The sequence below is a fragment of the Sparus aurata genome, chromosome 19 (assembly GCF_900880675.1).
Source record: "Sparus aurata chromosome 19, fSpaAur1.1, whole genome shotgun sequence".
Lineage (NCBI taxonomy): Eukaryota > Metazoa > Chordata > Actinopteri > Spariformes > Sparidae > Sparus > Sparus aurata.
In genome coordinates, this window is record NC_044205.1 from 21,529,559 (window position 1) to 21,548,559 (window position 19,001).

At 41.4% G+C, this 19,001-nt stretch overlaps 1 protein-coding gene and 1 long non-coding RNA gene across 9 annotated transcripts in view; one reads left to right on the plus strand and one right to left on the minus strand.

The window, feature by feature from the left end:
- Positions 1 to 19,001, plus strand: part of LOC115569660 (uncharacterized) — a 281,040-nt gene that overhangs the window by 158,698 nt on the left and 103,341 nt on the right. The gene's annotated exons all lie outside the window — the stretch shown is intronic.
- Positions 4,668 to 19,001, minus strand: part of plod2 (procollagen-lysine, 2-oxoglutarate 5-dioxygenase 2) — a 37,922-nt gene continuing 23,588 nt past the window's right edge. The window contains exons 8-20 of one of the 2 annotated variants that reach the window (XM_030397687.1): positions 18,745 to 18,846; positions 16,178 to 16,303; positions 15,969 to 16,090; positions 14,727 to 14,831; positions 13,651 to 13,776; positions 12,419 to 12,560; positions 11,318 to 11,380; positions 9,912 to 10,025; positions 9,536 to 9,601; positions 9,268 to 9,372; positions 7,146 to 7,292; positions 6,820 to 6,945; positions 4,668 to 6,695 (exon numbers count right to left, since the gene is read on the minus strand). In XM_030397687.1, coding sequence (XP_030253547.1) covers positions 6,540 to 6,695; positions 6,820 to 6,945; positions 7,146 to 7,292; positions 9,268 to 9,372; positions 9,536 to 9,601; positions 9,912 to 10,025; positions 11,318 to 11,380; positions 12,419 to 12,560; positions 13,651 to 13,776; positions 14,727 to 14,831; positions 15,969 to 16,090; positions 16,178 to 16,303; positions 18,745 to 18,846 — 1,500 coding nt within the window. In that variant the 3' untranslated portion in view covers positions 4,668 to 6,539. The remainder of the gene's footprint in view (positions 6,696 to 6,819; positions 6,946 to 7,145; positions 7,293 to 9,267; positions 9,373 to 9,535; positions 9,602 to 9,911; positions 10,026 to 11,317; positions 11,381 to 12,418; positions 12,561 to 13,650; positions 13,777 to 14,726; positions 14,832 to 15,968; positions 16,091 to 16,177; positions 16,304 to 18,744; positions 18,847 to 19,001) is intronic. The other variant, XM_030397688.1, reaches the window with a different exon arrangement.

The window sequence follows — 19,001 nt, forward strand, 5'->3', positions numbered from 1 at the left end:
CGTGCTTGTATGTGTACGTAGCTCCTCAAATGCAATCATATAGGAACAGGCAGTGAGACGAGATCCTGCAAAGTGATAATGTATTACCTTGTTTTATCGTGTCTGTCATGGATGCTGAAGTTATCCGCAGTGCCATGTGCAAACAGCAAAGAACTTGGTCACTGTTGCCGCAATCGTCATGAAATAGGAAAAACTGAGTCGTTGCGATGTTGTCTGGTGAGCTGAACCTCTTCTGATTGTGACATTGCATCCAGCCTCCTCACCTCACCGTGGCAACCACGTTTGAACTGACGTCCACCCTAGAGAAATGGCACAAGCAGTCTGTACCCACACGGGGGCTCTGGGGGTCTGAACACCGGCCTCCTGTTACTCCTCCCTCTGTACCCATATTGACCTAAGACACGTAGCCTCCACGTACACCGGGACACACACACACACACCCACCCTGACACCAGAATGCTCTACACTCCCATTCTTTCATCATCTCTTCAATTTGAAAAGTACTGGATGAAGGAGCAAACGTAGACTAAACACACTGAAGGATCATTCAGAAGAACCCCAAAATAGGTCATAAAAGGCACTTTGTGTGACTTATATTTTTCTTTGCTTGCTATAAAAGGAGCTCCTGTGGCTTTTTTTTTTTTTTGACGACACCCCATCCTCCACCCGTCTTCCACTGCGCTTTTGTCTTTTCCATAAATCAATATCTGTCTGGGAGTGTGGGGCCTGCTGATTGTTTTTACAGAGCGTTGCTGTGTAATTTGGCTAAATGGCACTTGCACCCAGTTTACTCTGAGATGGTAAACAGTCTGGGCTGGTAAAAAGGGAGTGCGCTGATAGTCCCAAAGCATACAATCAGCTGTAATTGGTATTGTGGACTGTGGACGTATTTGATTACTTACCTGGGAGATAGGCGTGATGGCAGGCTCGTAATAATAAGTAGTGTTTCGGTTGAATGCGGATCACGTTCACTAGATCACGTTCTACCCGCAACGCCTGAACCAGGCTTTGTATCGCATACTGTATAATCATAGAAGAGTCAAAAATGAACTGGGACTTTGCATTCATACATGCGCATGGGAATTTTTTTAAGAACCTAATAAAGTTTACTTAAAAAAAAAAAAAAAAACTTTTACAACGTGGTAGAGCTGCTACTGCTGCCAGAGTCAGTGGTTTTAAGTTGTTAAATGTAAGAAGTACAGGCCCCCCTTTCTTCAGATGGTAAAGCACTTTAGCTCCCCATATGACGGTGGAAAGATACGTTTTAATTAAGCAGCAAATTTAGAAAACGCTTGGTTAAATGAGGATTAAGGTGTCTGCAATCAGAACGGATTTGTACTTTGTCTTTACAGAAAAGTTGAAAATATGCGAGATTAGGAGGGTAAAGAAAGTTTATCTTTATGAGGCTGTAACAGTGTAGTAGCTTCCTATAAAACACCTTTTTTAATGCGTCTTCATTGAATTCCTGGCTTTCCTTTAGTTTCACGCTGGCTCTTTTTAATGAACAAGTCTCAAAATAACGGCTGGCCTCGATCTTCATCATTCGCATTTTTCAGGGAATGTTAAAAATGAAGACGCTCGGCAGAGGTCTCACACTGCCAAGTGGCAAATTACACAGAAGGGGGTCTTGTTTCAAGCTTTCAGACATTCCTGTATTAAATGTATTTTTTGCGCACACACACACGCACACAGTTCCCTCGGATGCTTTGTTCCCCGAAGTCCCATTTTTATGAAATGTAAAACTTAATAAAAAATGATGAATACAAATGTACATCCTCCCCCCACCCACTAACACACACACACACACACACACACACACACACATCCTCTAACACAGACACACACACACACACACACTCAATTGCATCTGTGCCCAGCTGTATTGAACATTTCCCCACTGTATTCGGTTCTATCCCAGTACTTTTCCACTAATCTCTGACTCACAATTGCACTGAGGCTGAACTCGGACAACCCCCCAACCCCCACCCCTCCGCCCTCTCCTTAAAAGGTCATTTGAGAAGTTTACAGTGAGTTTACCATGCGGTACATTGTATATCACACACAGGACACGCACACACACACACACACACACACACACACACACTGTATCAACTTTTTGGATCAACAAGTTGCATAGCATCGCTCTGGATTGGCTGTGTAGGTTGATTTAGACTAGATTTCAAATGGGTCAGTTGTTTTGTCTAAGATACAATATCTGTTTCCAATTTGTTCAACTGTGCCATAGACCTCAATTGTGTAAAAATTGATTAAAAGAGCAATCAGTGAGCAACACTGTGGCATGTATTGTTGAAAATAGTTTCCAGCGACTAGGGTTAACGTTATCCAGACCAACATATTTACATCTCTCAGGTGAAATAATTCGTTTTTAGCACAATTTATAATTAGATTAAAGGTTGAGTAAGCAATTCTGAAGAAAGGTAGCTGAATGTATAGTCTTATTCCAAGGTCGTTAAATACCCTCACCTTAGGAGCAGCAGTCTCAGTGAATTACTTTCTAAGCTCAGTAAACAGGATATTTGAGTGTGGTGTCTCCCGTTCATCCTTTCAAAAAAGGACCAAATTGCAAGACACCAAAGCAGGTAGTTATAAAAACATGTCTTAATAAATAAATATTTCATCGACAAAACAGAAAGTGATCAAGAAAGGCTGGCAATAAAAACAGGAATAAACCAAGAGCGAACACACTTAACTAAGCACAAAACCGGGATAACATGAGGACGCAGGTAAAGCAAAAAAGAGAAGACGACAACGCAGACGAAGTGTAAGCACAAAAATGACGGGAAAAAGACAAAGCCAGGAAGCGTAAATTAAAATATGACTCTGAGATGCAGTCTACAAAATAAAACAGGAAAAAACTGAACCTTAAACCCAAACTACCAAATTGAAAGGAAAATAAAGGAAATTAAAATAAAATAGAGGAAATGAGAATAAAGTTAATTAAAACCATATACTTGTGAGGTCTATCTATATCTATTTATGGTGGCTTCACTATGAATGAACGGGCTTGTGGTAATGTGAGATCATATATTGTTTAACCTGGACAGCGCCTCATGTTCTCAGCTCCTTAGACTGTATCTAAGAAAGCAAGCGACACACCAGATATGGCCTCACATTGACTGGCCTCAGGCACTTGCATTCTCCCATCGTTATAAACACTTAATTTAAATCCTGCGTTTAGTCAGGACCAAAGTAAATGCCACAGTAATGGCTAAATCACTATATATCACTGGGCACCCTGCAGTTAGTGGCACACTTGAATTTACTTTGGTATGGGATCGCGTTTCCCATTGACCCTAAGCATGGGTATATAAACAGAGAGTTTCGCCCTCCTGGTGTGAGCAGCTTTGACTGTAAAAACATGCACTCTGGAGTTGAATGTTCTTATAATTCAAAGGTGTAAAAGGATCTAAAACAACATGGTTTTGCATTTCAAAGACCCAGTCTGTTTTATTCTCCGTCTGACTCGAGAAAAAACATTAGGCTTAAAACATTTTCCTCCATTTCTGCCTTTTGATAAAGCCATTCCTGTGAGAACGTGCTAGTTTAGTAGGTATGCAGGTCTTCCTGCACGCCTGGCCGGGATCAATGTCACCTTTCAGAGGGTCTGAACGCAGGGAAGACCAGGGGAAATGATGGCCACAAAGGGCTCTTTCAGCACGAGAGAGCCTTTCCCCCATGCTGACCTAAATCTCCTCTCTCTCTCTCCCCTCTCCCCTCTGCTTCCTAGCAGCTACTCAGACATTCAGCCTTCATCGAGGCTTCACAGAGAGCAGAGACGTGCGCCTAGTCAGGGAGTCAACCCTGCAGGGGGAAAACATGGGCCTCAGGGGTTGGAGGCGAGTCTCCAGAGGCTGTGGGTGCTAGAAAGTAATGAGATTTGATAGCAAGGTGAGACCTTGGGTGGTGTTTCATGAGTGGAGCACTGATCTAAACTTGAGATTGTATTTTGTTTCCAGACGGTACACACTTACTGGCTTGTAACTGCTCCCAGTTCTCTCGTTTATCTGTTTCCAGGACTCAACGGTTGCTCAATCCATCTTGCTGATTAAAAAGGGTAGTGAGATATTTAAATAAAAGACCCCACCCTCCGTACTTTCCTTCCCAGCTTGTCATCAGTCTTGCAACCCCCATCTGTACAACTTTCATAAGGTTACATGGACATGTTTACACTCGGGCCCCTAAAGTAAACTGAACTACACTTGCCCTGGTGTACATCATCACGCCACACCCCAAACACTCCAGAGCAGGTCCCTGCAGCAGAGCACTCCTCCAGGCCAGACCCGTCTGAGTGTTTCTACATGTGCCGTGTTCAGTGGAGAACAGCTTGTGAAATGTATAAGATGAAGTGATATAGTGATTACACAATGGAAGGCTGTCTGCAGTGCTGATTGATCACTTCCAGACTTTGCTTTGTTTCTGCCAGAAGAATCAGCAGAGATGACAGAATTTCTATATTCTGAGTTTGCGGGAAAATGTCTTTTAGGGACTTTTGCGTGCTTTAATGCAGTAATGGAAAAACATTTTTAAAAACTTGATAGAGGCTTTTAGTATTTTTGACAATAAGTTAAACAACTTTATTTTTTGTTTCAAAATCCATTCACACATATCTCTCAGGAAAACAAACAAAAAACAAAATATTGCAGAAATGTTTTCAGGAAAACAAATGGTTGTTAACAATTTTCAATGAAGAAGGAAGACAAACCTTTCAAGTCAAACAGAACATTGAACTTAATTCAAACAGAATTCATATTGAATTCTGCTGTCTTGTTTTTTCTGGTGTGCACATTTCCGTAACAAGATTTATTTTTCGCTGGGCACGTATCAAACTTTGATTTAATTTAATTAGCTGTGTCGGGGTAGAAAATCTACCACCTGCCACTGCAGAAACATTAATTGCTGCATCAGCACCAGTTGTCATTTTCCAAGTAAATGACAAACTTTTACAGTATAAATGCGTTCAGTGACATTTTACCTGAAATACAAATAAGCTGCATTTCCACCCAGAGTACCCAGAACTTTTAGTCCCAGGTGCTACTTTTTAAAGGAACTACAAGTTTCATTCAGCCCGTTATTGTCTGCATTTCCACTGTGGTCCAAGGACCCCCAAAGATTTGGCAAAACTAGTCAGCTAACGTAAGAAAAAGTGACAGCTGTTTTTACACGTCGTTTTAGCGTGCAATAACTATCATCGTCATTGGTCCATCTGTCGAATGCTTTCTTGCGAAACTCTATGTTGATGTGCCAAAGCCCAATGTACAAATACTAAACTGGTTTGCATATGAAGATTTTTTAATTGGAAATATTCAGCACTGCATGCCCCACCCCAAAATTTCTGTACTGTTGGAAAGTAAGACCCCTGAGTGGGGGCTTTTTGAAGGGTAAAATAATGTCTAAATCGACATCCCGGTCCCTGTGGTGGAAACACAATGACTTACTCCAAAGGTCCAGAGTCTCTGGAAATGCGGCTATGGATACACAACAGCCATCTGAACTGCTATCAAAGCTGCCAGTGCGTATTTATAATGGTTACTAGGGTTGGGCGATGTCTGCCGAATTGGCATATGACAATTTTTTACACTGAAACATCCTGATGGACGATGACATTGTTTTTCATGGATCTGCATTAGCGTGTCCCCTCAGTGTTGTTGTAAGGTAGCAGTCGGGTATTAGGTCACCACTGTATCCGCCGCTGTTTCCCACCGTTGCTCTGACATGAATCTCCAACTGTCTCACCCTGCAGGGGAAACTATCTCCCATTACCACCGACATACATCCCTGTGCCAGGTTTAAAACAGTCCTCGTCTCCACATCACATGTCCTTAACTTAGCTTTGTTCCGCCTTATATGCATAAAACAACATCAGCCGACTAGCCAAGGAAGTTTAGCCAAGAAAACTTTGTGTCTTGGGTTAACCTACTTGAGCTGGTTTAATAAGAAAATAATACACGGGTCAAGGAGAAGTAATGTTGCACTGAGCAGTAACATACTTCTTATCATTTCCTCTCCCCACATATCACAAACAACAACAACTCTTACTCTACAGCAAATCTGAGGGGACATGCCTCTGAATTGTGCTCTCTGGTTAGGAGCCTTTTAAATCACAATGGTCAGAGATTAGTGGACGATGGCATCGTCCATCGGCCCAACCCTAACGGTTACCATGACAGTGTTGAATCAGTTTTGTAAAAATCATGACAAGCTACAGTACCAACAATTCCTGATTTTAAATGTAAAATAAATGGTTTTAATGGAAATGGAAGTGTGACACGATTGTGTACCCTGCTAGCATTCGCTTCTTTCTAATTTGCATACCTACACTGTGAATTACTTTTGCCACTTTCCTTTGCACTCTACGCTCTGTTTGACAGAGATTTAGTCATTTATTCTTTTAAAGCAGTTGCTTTGAAGTAGAATTGCATCGCCACAGCATCTGGGGCATAACGCGACAAAACAAAACAAACATGACAGAAAAAAGCAAAGCAACATCAAAAGACTATTTTACAGTATAATCAGAGAGTTCAAGGGTCAATGAAGGAGACTGCAATGTAGCGGGTGCCATTGGTGGTGGGCAGGCCTTCGTGGAGGTGAGTAAGTCGCCCTGGGTGCATGAAGCTCCAGCCTTTCCTTGGTGAGCTTATGGAACAGTTATACCGATGGAAACGGCAACCTCCGCCCTTATGAACGTAAGAAAGGAACAAATGGTTAAGCGTTGAATAAAATAATTGTGAAATAAGGGCTCGATCAGAGTTTCCACTCTAATGTCATCATGGCTCAGCTCTTTTGATTCAACCCCCTTACCTCAAAGTCTCTGTCTTTGTTATTGAGGGCAATGTTGATGGTAAAGGTGGAGGAGTCGTGATGGGGCCTCAGGTACGCTTGTCTCTCAGGCGTGTATTTTACCACGAAGTTCATTACAGCATAACCCTGTGATGAAAACGCAGAAATACATCAAGTTGGCTGACAGTCAGTGTATCATCCGATGGAAAATCTCTCAGGCTTACATTTCACCAAAGAATGTCTCATGCTGTTCATGTGACAACAGGCCCTATGAAAGTTTTCTTGAGTTTTAGTTTCTGGGCAAATAGAGGTAGCTCTCTTTCATTTCTCCATTTGGTCACGCTTACTTTGGTGTAGTAGCCAGAGAAAACTTTTAGCGTGACGGGCGATATGAACTCTCTGATGAAGTGTAGCCACTCTTTGTCGAAGCCGATTTGCTTCATATGAATGTCGTCCGTCGGCACGGTCTCATAGCCCCCGGAGATCCGCTTGTCCTGAGGGGGAAAAAAAGGAGAGAAAATATTGCATACAGCAGGGTGATTAATGATGGAACAAATGACCCAAGATCCTAGAGAGACCACAGTGTTTAGTGATGATGATGATGTGTCTTCATGTACGTGTGACTGTGTGTGTCTTTAAAACCGCAGGCTCTACTGTTCTCTGCTTGTGTGAGGCTTAATGACTCATCCAGCTTCAGCCTTTTCCCGAACGCAGTTAGTCAAAGTATCCGTGCACATTGAGTCTTCCAGGCAAACTTTTCATCATGTAAATTACCAATTTCAAACTACATAAAACAGGCCACATGAATTAGACGCCATAAACCTAAAACACAACATCATAACCATTTCTTTGGTTATATTTAAACGACAGACCTGGAGAGGATGGTAATAAAATTAAACGTGTGTGAGTGTGAGATTGTCCGTGTCTTAACAAATATGAAAATAAAGAAATCAACCTTAGAGGAATAGTTCACTTACTTCTACCTCCATCTGGCTAACATTTGACCCCCCACATACGGGTATAAAAGGTACTTGAAAGTAACAGCTTGTCAAAGACAACAAAGACTTGGCTGTTACAATAAAGTTTACGAGGGATTACTCTCACACCCATGTCTTTCAGTTAGTGTAAGTGTTTAATTAATTGCACACAAAAAAATATGTATGTCTACAATTAGACATCGAAGGCTTCGACTTTTATGATAATTATCCGACTCTGGCAAATTAAAAGTTGTGAAAGTTCTTGTTTTATGGATACTGAATAAATTACAGCAAATGGCTTCTTCAGAATGTTAGAAAATGAGCCCTCATGTCTCCAACTGTGCTGACTGTGTGCAACCCTTGCTGGAAATGGTGCCAACTTAATGTCACAAACTTTTGGGGGTCTTATTTAGTGCAAAAATAATTGGTCTATTGAGAGAGAGAAAAGGCAAAAGTAAGAGGAAGTAACTTCAAGGTAATTTATCAAAAGAAAATGCAAAAAACAGCTATATTTTTGCACGCTTGTAGGTTGACAGATGCGTAGAAGTAGACTATGAGTCGACAAAACCTTGGTGTGGTTGCTTTTCTGTATCATGACTGTGCTTTTTGGAGGTTTATATAAAATATTTTTTATAAATATAAAGGATCTTAATTGTAGGCCAGTGGTCCAATAATAGGGTAATATATGTTACTTGCTATATTTGATACTTTTGTGTTCTGCCAGGCTTTTGTTACACAGAACTTGCTAGGTCTGTTAACCAGAAGTTCTTAAAAAAAATTACTGACCGCAATTGTAGAGGATAGTGTGCAGCAGACTTTTGTTTTGAAATGAAAATGCCCAAAAAATAAGAGATAATTAGTAGTTATCTTCTGTCAGTTTTAACAAAATCCATTTGGATATTTAGCCATGCTAGCAGCGTTAGCAAATGTTCGCATGCCTACACCTAAAATGAAGAATGTTAACTGGGTAAACATTACACCACGGCATGTTTGCAGTCTACATCCATCACATCACACACTACAGATGAGGTCATCGTGCCAGTGGGAGCAATGCACCACCTCTTGTGATTTTTTGGGGAAGCACACTTAAAGTGGAAATCAGCTTTGTGCAGCAACTTGCTGTAGCAGCGCAATGTATTAAGGAAAAGAAAACAAAAGCAGGATATAAAATTAGTCTGGGTGAGCAGCTTTTGAACAGCGTGTTGTGAACATGTGAGCATGGCTGTACTCTTACCTCTTAACAGTATTGTTTAACTGTACAGACAAGAAAAGCAGCTGGAAAAGGAAATATTTGCGATAAACATTTGGCCCTTGTTGTTTCGCATTTGAAAGATGAAACGATTGACTAATTAAATATTTTTTTAAAGATAATAACAGATTCCCCCAAAAATGTGGACCCTGTGTCAAACAACAAAAGCCAAATAATAATTTTCTAATCCTGTGAAACACATGAATTTATAAACAGCTCTGGGTACAGTAAAACAGCGCTGACCTCGTGCCTGCCTCCAGACCAGGATCCATAGTGCTCCATCTCCCCGACTATTTCATCACAAGCCTTCTCTGAGAATACCGGGAACCAGAACACATCTGGACAAGGCTGCAATACAAACACGCGATCAGACAGGCTTCTGTGAACAGACTTGAGTCATACCTTCACCTTGAGCTGTAATATCCAGTAATGTTAAAAACAGATGTCAGGTTTTCTGTGCAGTGTTATGTCATTCTCTTTCACTGTCTCGAACACACACTGAAATACAGACCTCCTCCATGTGGTTCTCAGTGAAAATACGAGTGTAGTTTGGGTGGATGTACTTCTCCTTCCAGTCCTGCGAAGAGAAAGAATTTCAGATTAGTGGCCATTTTTTTTGGGACTATTTGCTGACCTGCATACCTCACTGAGCTAATCCCCCACATAGCGGGTCCCAGCGTGCAAGATCCAGCAGTAAATCACAAAGCCTTATCAGCCAGGAGTCTTATCACACTGAAGTCATTATTTCAAAATCGTCTCGCACCTGCAATCCTTCCATTATGGCTAATAACCTTAACAGGTGGCTGCTGTTTATCTCAGCCATTCAGAAAAAAATCCATTTTTTTCTGTGGGATAATGAAGAATAATGAGAGATCGTAATGACTTACCACAGGGTTTTCGAATATCTGCCACAAGTCATTGTTATAATGAGAGATGTTATAATTGGCTGTGGAAATGAGCCTCCCAAAGTCGTGCCGGTTTGTTATGTACATGAAGACTCCCTGCAGCAAACGGGAAAAAGTTCAGTCAGTTTCACCAAAGTTGGAGTTGAAATCTCTGAACTATCTCAAAGAAACAATTCTTAGCAGATCCATATCTACACAACCGTAACATATCCACATTTACAGTACATACTGTAGGTTATTTTGTAATTATGACAACTGTTTATGAAACTCATCAATGGTGGGCACTGGCATAAAAACTGACAAACCGTTCCTTGTGGCAAACTACTTAGAAGCTTCATTTGCACAAAAATGGAAAAAAAAAAAAAAAGTGTGATTCAAGTGTGTTTTAACACACTGTAATCAGTTATGTTCAACTTGGATAGAGACAAGATGCCGTATAAATAATCTCGGATTATTTATGGGTGGTGGGCGGCAGGACGTTGGTGGGTTGGGAACAGGACAGGGTGGGGCAGTGAGGTGAGAAGGCTGGGAGAACAGGAACAGAAGGGGCAGCTTGGGATAAAGCAAATCCAGGAATGATATTCCCTCTACAGTGAAGCATGGGGAGGGTGTGTGTAGGGGTGGATTTGGACTCACTATCAGACTAGGCTTTGTGGAGGACAAGAGATGATGAATTATGGGTGGTTTGGCAATTTCCTGGTGTAGGTTTCCAAATTGCAAATGTACAAAATCATCTTATGAAAGCTGTGATTTAGACCAGGTGGTTTACATGAGCGAGAAATATTGTTGGAGCCTAGTCTGAGATCAGTCAGTGTGTTTAGAGGGAGCAGCTGGGTTACGTGTGTGTTCTGTAGGGTTTCAGCTGTTGGGGGTAAAGCATCAGGACAGGGGACTTGCATGTGAACTGACTTTCAAACTGTCTTTCTCCTCCTTGATCTCCTCTTGGAAGGCATTTAAAAAAAAAAAAAAAACAGGACAGAAAACAGGTTTTTCTCTCTCTAGCTTAGCCAAAAAAAATCTGCCTCTGAACCTAAACTCAAGCAAAATGGTCAACATCAATTTCCAAAGAGCTGCCAGACATCCTGATGTCTTACATAAGGATATAGGCAGCAACATAAACAGCAACTCAGTATTGAAGTGGTGTTGATAATACTACATTCCAATGGAGAAACATGCTGTTTCAGTGTTTTTACTTTTTTACTCTGACTGAATACCTACACATGTACAGAATTTAACTCAGCAATGCAAATAAATCCTCAGTCAAATCAGGTTCAAGTCTTTTGCATGTGATTCGGTGTCTGCTAAGCAACAGCTTGGGATGGCTCTTGAGTGCTAACCCATTGGAAATGGATGTTTCAGAAAGCAGAATAATCAAAACAAATGGAAACCTTTGGGGGCCTGAGCATATGGAATGATTCCGGAGAAGGGGAGTCTTTTTCTCTGTGACTCGTCTAAAATAAAGGAGAAGCATCATGTAAATAGGATAACATGTAATATTGTTTCAGAATCAGAGACAGGCTGACAGGTGAAATATATATATATATATATATGTCACAAACATAGCAAATCAGGAGGAGAGGAAATGCGCCTGCATGAAAAAGGAGCAAGGTTCCCTCTGAAGCTGATGTTTTTTGTGGGTTAATGGCATGCCGGGGAAAAGGCAAAGAAATCCAAAAGTAGGCCAGGTTTGGATCAAGCATGCTTGTTGTTTAGTTCAGAGCACGGGTGACGTGTGCACAACATAAAACACGACTGGTTTACGAGTTGAAAGAGAAACACATAGCAAACAAAACAACTTTTGTCAGCTAGCCAGGCACTGCAACTGGTTGCACTATCTATGGTCATACATCAACGAGAAAAGGAGCAAGTGAATGATGATGGGATATAAGTGGAGCAGAAATCCGTGAAGCACCATAGAGCAACCACAAACAGAGGAGGCTCATGCCTTGATGACAGACGAATACATTTCAAACAGCTTATACTTGCCAGTCTTTGGTTTCCGTTGAGCTGTTGACTTATGTCAGGGTTAAAATTGACTGTATTTTTAAACTAGTACTACTGGACCTTTACAGAATTTTGTGGTATGAATATCCCTCAGTGTTGCTGTGGCCTAACGCAGATACGTTTTCATAAATTCTTCACGGAATAGACTAAAGATGTGCCAATCAGCTTTTTTCAATTCGAAATTGGAATTCTGATACCTGAATTTGGATATATGCCAAAACTGATGCCTTTGTGTTTCAGGACTAAAATTGACAGTGTGCTTAAAATGACATACTATATACACATGTTTAATATTACATACAATAAGATTCAGAAAAACAACAGACTACAGTTTCTGGATCGTAACGGGAATGTCGTTGATACTGGCAACTGATAGACACTGGAATTGGATCGGTCCAAACCAAATTGCAGACTGCAAGAATATCTTCACGCCAAGTCACACACTTAGACAGGAATCCCTACAGATAGAGGATAAGTGTTCTTACCATTTCTCTGGAATTTCTACAGAAAGCCATGTCTGGGTCTAGTTTCTCCAGAACAAAGTAGTTCCTCTCTTTCAGCTCATTCCTCAAGACACTGCCCTTGACAAGGTATACATGTGCCATGTAAGGAATGTTCCACACACCCCTAGAAACAACAGGACGCAAACAAGAGAAAGGAGCAGGATTTAACAGGTGCGGACCACGCTCCTGGTTTTCAATCAAAAAAACATGCATTTTCAGATCATTTTGGAAAGAAACAAAGTTGTAAAAGCTAAGTAGATAATGAATAAACAACTCTCACCAAACACTCTACCAAGTAAAACATTTAGATCTGGGAGAAGTCATTTATCAGTTTTGATGCTCTCCACTTTATTACATTCATTCAGCTACGATGATGCCATAATGGCTTGGATGTTGCGAAGAGGCAGCATGTCAAATATGATAAAGGATGTTATTGGCTCAGCCAAGGAGTTCATGTTTTCACCCTTGTCCGTTTGATGGTTGGTTGGTTTGTCAACAACAAATTACATTCAAACTACTAAACAGATTTCCAAGAAACCTGGATGGAGAATGGGCCTTAGTCCAGAACAGACCCAATACATTTTGATGTGGATCCAGATAAAAGACAGAATCAAAACAATGTTTTCTCACTTTCTTGAACATTGAAAAATAGGATTTTTTTTCGTTAGATTTTTTTGCATTTCCTACTGAAATTCAGCCCTGGGTTTCCCTCCCAGTTTGTTGTGAACAAATCCACTTGCACTGCTGTATTTGTATTGGAGGTTTATGCTATCTCCAGATCCCCACCCTCTGCACGCACACCATGACCTATCAATAGGTTGCTAGTAGAACAACAAGGACTGGGGTGGTTTAATGTTTACTTCTTTGCGCCATCTGGTCACCATCTTAACTTATTTTTAAACGCAAAAAAAGTGTGCCCCTCAGAGAGAGGAAGTGAATTTGACCACAGCTGTGCTCACGCCTCAGGCTTTGATGCGCAGCACTAATCACTGCTCAGGTTGATTATGGCTTTAATGACTGTTCATATATGTATTCTAGGATGTATGTTATAATAAAGGCATTTCATGTGTCTTGTCGTTTATGGCTCAACATGGATGAGAACTGTTCCAGAACAACAGTTAAAGATTTATGTTGGTCGTTGACACGCTGAGTGATCCAACACAGGCATGCGAACCATAAAAATGCAAAGCCGTCGTTGCGTGCATGTGACTTACACGCGTTTTCTCTGCACGATGTCGACATAATCTTCAGAGCGAGCATAATAACCGTCCAGGCTCAAGGCTCCCCAGAAGTTGGACCACAGCTTGCTATGACGAGTGACAAGGGGTCCAATTATTTTTCTGTAAGGAAGCAAGAGGCAGAATGGAGAGATGGTAATCCCGTCAGAGCAGATAAAACTCAGCAACATCTCACAGACGGCCAACCATCTAATGTACTCGACCTTTAAGTGGTGAAACCAGCGTGCTACATCGAGGAGATCACCCTCTCTGTGGTGAGATATGATCACTGCCAAGTCACTAACAAATCGCGGAAGTGCATAAAGCAGACCAGACACATAACACACACTGGACTGGATTCAGTCAAGTATAACATCTTGCTGCAGAAGTTTGTTTTTTTAAACCCTGACTCTGGTCTGTTTCTTGGAATTTGCATGAATTACAGTAACACAGGATTTTTCCACTGCTGGTCTTTTAGTCTTACAAGCCCAAACCAAAATGAGAGGGATTTTTTTGTTCTATGATATGAAATAAACTAAACAGACTTGGAATAATTAAACCCATGAATCACAGTGTTGGTTGATATGGATGCACTACAGTACTGTATACCAATGCTGAAGTTTCTTGGTTAAGACAGATTGACATTTTCCTCCCACAACTTCAATGCCAACAGAGAGTTCTCATGCTGTCTTTAAATATCCTCGAAAGAGCTTTTGCTTTGCATGCCGCCAGCAGGTCACAATGCAATGACCACTGGCACAATGATATGTAGTTTATAAGACGGTTTCTTCTCATTCATGAGCTGCAGAAGGGAGAAGGGTTTGCATGTTTGTTTTTTAGTATAATGCAAAGTGGCATTTCGGGGTTAGTGCAACAGACTCTTTCAGTGTTTCCATGTGGCCGGTCAAAAACAGGAAGCCAGAACGGCTTATTTTTAACTTTCATTCACTCGGCTGTAATGTTCTTGTGGTTTTGCCACTTGAGGGATAAATTCAATGGTTGAACGATCACAACAGCTACCGAATGTTGAATGGGTTCCAGCATGGCTTCTTTTTCAGTCAATATATGATTACCTGTTCTGCTCAATGAGGAGCTTCAGTGTCTGTCTGTTGGTGAGCATCACATCTGAGTCCATGCTGAAGTAGTAGCCACATGTGGCATCCTTACGGCAGAGATCCCTGATGAAACAAAGACACAAGCAGAGAAAGTAGTGCTTATTCAATCTGAACCTGATTACAGTCACTGAAATACTTGGTAGTAATCACAGAGAGTCAAGACTTCCACTGACTCTCTTTAAGCTTCCATGGGATAATGTGATAATGTTTTTGGAAGGTTAGAGACTACTAATAAACCGTGGACTTCTTCATTATAGAGCTTTCCTGACCAGCGCTTTGAGGCATGCTGGGCATTTGATTGGCTCCCTGTGATGAGGCCACACAGATTGAATTATCACACTGACAACCGACTATCACTTATTTACAGGATTGGAAGAAAACCGTGAGAAATACTGCACCCATTTTACTCCCATGTAGTATTTCAAACGCACAATTCTTTATTCTCTTGCCAAGAAGGGAAGTGTTATCAAACATCTGGACGGCTAACTGCTGAGCTGGTACACTACATTCTGTATATCCATGAAGCATGAATGTTTTATTGTTTGAAATGAACACCCAGAGGCCAAGAAGAAACGTCATAACCACCAGGGAAACATTGCATCGGTCAGATATGCTTGACAACGCATTTCTAATGGCTAGTCACGTACACTGGGCATGCGTGTTCAATGGTTAACAGGAAGTAGATTGTGTGCTCTGGTCGGCTGCTTAGCAACAGATAACGCTATCAACGCGGCAGGAAAATGTGACTGCTCTTCACAGAATCTTCTTTGTCAGCAAAACATCTTTTCAATCTCTCTCTCAATCGTCTTTCTAAATTTAACATCTGTCAGTGCACAAACTAAGATACTCCAATATGATAACACATACTCAGAATTCGTATTCGTTCATGATGCTACACACACTGATAAATGTGCGTGTCTGCGTCATCGTTTCCCAAAAAAATCTCCAATTCTGCCTGTCCAGCAATAACGAAAGAAGGAGTTTTCCAAAAGCTCCTTTTTCGGCGATCTTAAAATGCCAATTTCTTCTTTTTTTTTTAGAAATCCCTGCATATGCGTGGACAGGGCCTTGGAGGTTTAAAGTTTCCTTTTGGCAATGACCAATGAATCAGGGCCAAACACACCATGTGGCTTCATCAGTTTTCTCCTTCAAACCACAGAGTTTGCAGAGATGATAGATTTCGGGAAATGGTCCACATACATGCCCATGTTTCTGGCCTCTCCTTGGCTCAAATTTTCTTCTGGTCCCACAACTTTGAAACTGCCGAACACATTCCGGTTCTCTTCCCAGAACTTCTGGATGTGCTTCTCGTGGTAAACCTCCTGAGCAGGGAACCAATATTAATAGATTAGAAGCCACGTATTAGGAGCCATGCATGTTGGAGTTCTACTGCAGCTGCATACACTCACATTGTTGTGGATAAAAAGGTTGAGTTTATCCTTGGGGTAATCAAGGGTCAGCAGCCGCTGGAAGAATTCAGGAAGAAATGGAGTTGGCTGCTCAATGAATACTCCAACCAGCACATTTGGATACTCCTGTTTGGATTAGAGGGGAGACAAATTAGTTATATTTCAGACAAAACAGCTTCGTTATGGAACACTGTTTATAATAAATCACATTGCTTGACAGTGCTTGCCAGACATGAGCGAAGTTGCTACAAACTGTTCCACATCGCTTACTGAACTTAATCAAACAATGCAATACCTGTTATTTTCTCTGCTGTGTTCTGTGGCATTGTTAAAAAATATAATGTCACCTGTACAAAGAATGATTGGTCATCTCTTGGTTCTACAGACCGGTTAATATAAGCGATCTACAGTCCCGAATGGGTACAGGTGTTCTTACTTCTGACATGAAATTGCCACGTTTAACTCTTTTCAGAGGAAAGCCCATGTACAAAATTGTTGCTCAGACATTTGGGACAAACAAGACATGGAGAGTAAAAGAGCAAGAGACACAGAGAAGAGAAGAGGAAACATTTTCCCATGACACTCCAGCTCCAGCCCACACAGCTCTGTCTGGAATCCTGATCCTCTTGACCAGTTCACAGCAGAGGTCTGGGCCGGGGATGAAAAGGGAACGGCACAGAACCGTCTAATTTGCAAGATCCGCAATGACTGTGTTTCAGGCACTAGAAGGGGAACTTGTGCATTTTGCCAAATTGAGCTTAAATTGATGTGGACATACAGTGGACCGAGAGTCAAAAGAATGGAATGGCAAAATGGGCTGTAAAGTAAAAAGAATTTATGAAAGCAGTAAGAAGCAACACCTTTGATTTGAATACACACAACACAACTAGCAGCGAAGGCGGTCTGGCTCGCTCAGTAAAGGGCTTTTGTAGTGCAACACTAACAGTGTCTTTGCAAAGCCTTAGCTCATACCCAAAGTACACAAAGAGCCAAGCTAGTCTGCCAGTGACCTGGGTTTACCACAATATGACCAGTGTTTCCACATGACCTGATCTTCCAGAAGTCTCTATCCCAAACACATAGAGTGGCACAGTGGAATGACATCTTGCTAACTTGCCTATTATTGAGAGGCACTGTTTTTCTGCATTCATGGTGGAAGGTCACTGAGAGCAACTTTTACAAAGATGCCTTTCATGTAGCTGGGTTTGTACTGAATCAGCGCCAGTTAAAGCAGTGAAGCACATTTACTTACGGAGCCTGCAGGATTACGGTAAATCTTAAGAGTTTATGTGTCAGTACTACATTTTATGATAAGCATTGTTCTGTATGTGTAGTGTGAAGACCCTGAAGGTGATTACAGATTTTGTTGCCCTTTTGAACAGGTTGGTGCCAAACTAAATTGTAATTTGTAAGACATGGCAAAAATTCAATAGCTGTAGCTATCTTCTGTTAGCTAATTAACTCATGGCTCACTTAGCCATGGAGGCAAAGGAGAGACTCAGCTTAACTTGATTTGTCAGCCTGAGAGTGAACACCTCAGAGAGCCAACAAGGTCAGTTTGAAGACAGAGGCTACAATATGGAGGTGATTTACAGCATTACAGCACTATGAATTCCGGAATGATAAGACATGGCAGGAGAGGACAAAAGGGGCGTGGTGGGAAGAGGAACAAGAGAGAGTTGGACATCAGCAGAGTTTTTTTTATTTTTATTTTGCTAATTAAATGAAAGCCTGTTTACATCTCCCAGCTGAAACTAGGGGCTATTGCTGGTTAGCATGCTAACTTAAGAGGATATCTCCGCAGCACGGTACATAGACCACTTTGACATAACATCATCACTGTTTTTTCTTCACACCCTGTTGACAGTGTTTGTTCAGTTTTTGAATGTTTAAAACAAAACTGCTCATTATAATCAAAGTTTTAGAACTAATTAACTGGGATCTTGGCCATACAGCAGATCTTCATCACTATGCCCAAGAGAGAGAGAGAGAGGTAAAGTTAAGGTTGTTGACAGACGTATCATACAGCCAGAGACATATCCTAGTGCCTGCCATTCCTGCTGCCTATACGTCGCCAGCCTTGGATGAACAAATTTTCAGCATAACCGCCATAGCTTACTATTGTGGATAAAACCCATACTGAGAAGCCCACTAAAAGGCAAGCCGGTTGACAGTGACACCCCTTTAAATGAGCCCTTCTGAAAACCCCAGAAGCCATATCCTGCACCACAGCAGTGCACTGCTTCCTTTTCCCCCCTGAGTAGTTTCCCTGGCACTTGTGCTCTTTTAAAAGGGTCCAAAAGGACCAACGGGCACATAGCCTATTATTTCTGGAAAGGGAAGGCACCACAAGTCTTGCTTATCTGTTGAAATAGGGCAAACTGGGGCTTTGCTCCTGCTGTCTAGACAGAAACTCAAAGATGGTTCATACTGGAAGACCAGCTGATGTTTCATCCTTTCCGTTTTTCCAAAGGGAGGTGGCTTCATACAGAATCTCCACAGCTGCACTGAAATGGACTAAATCGGACAGCAAACAGAAGGAAAACGTCTTAATTTAAAACACTTACTTTTAGCTGAGACAAGTCCACAATGTCGTCATCACAGAGGCTACAGCCATTTTCATAGGTCCAGGCATTGGGGACATAGTTGGCCAAGTAGTTCAAGTACATCTGTAAAGGAAAGGAGTTAAGAGCAGGTGTGACAGTGAATTGGAATCAGAATAAGCAAAATATCCAAATCTTTTGTGCGATTCGGTGAAACCCCATCTCATTATAATGAGGTGTTTGGAATGTCCTACCTTGGGGTATGATAGTAGGTATTGTTC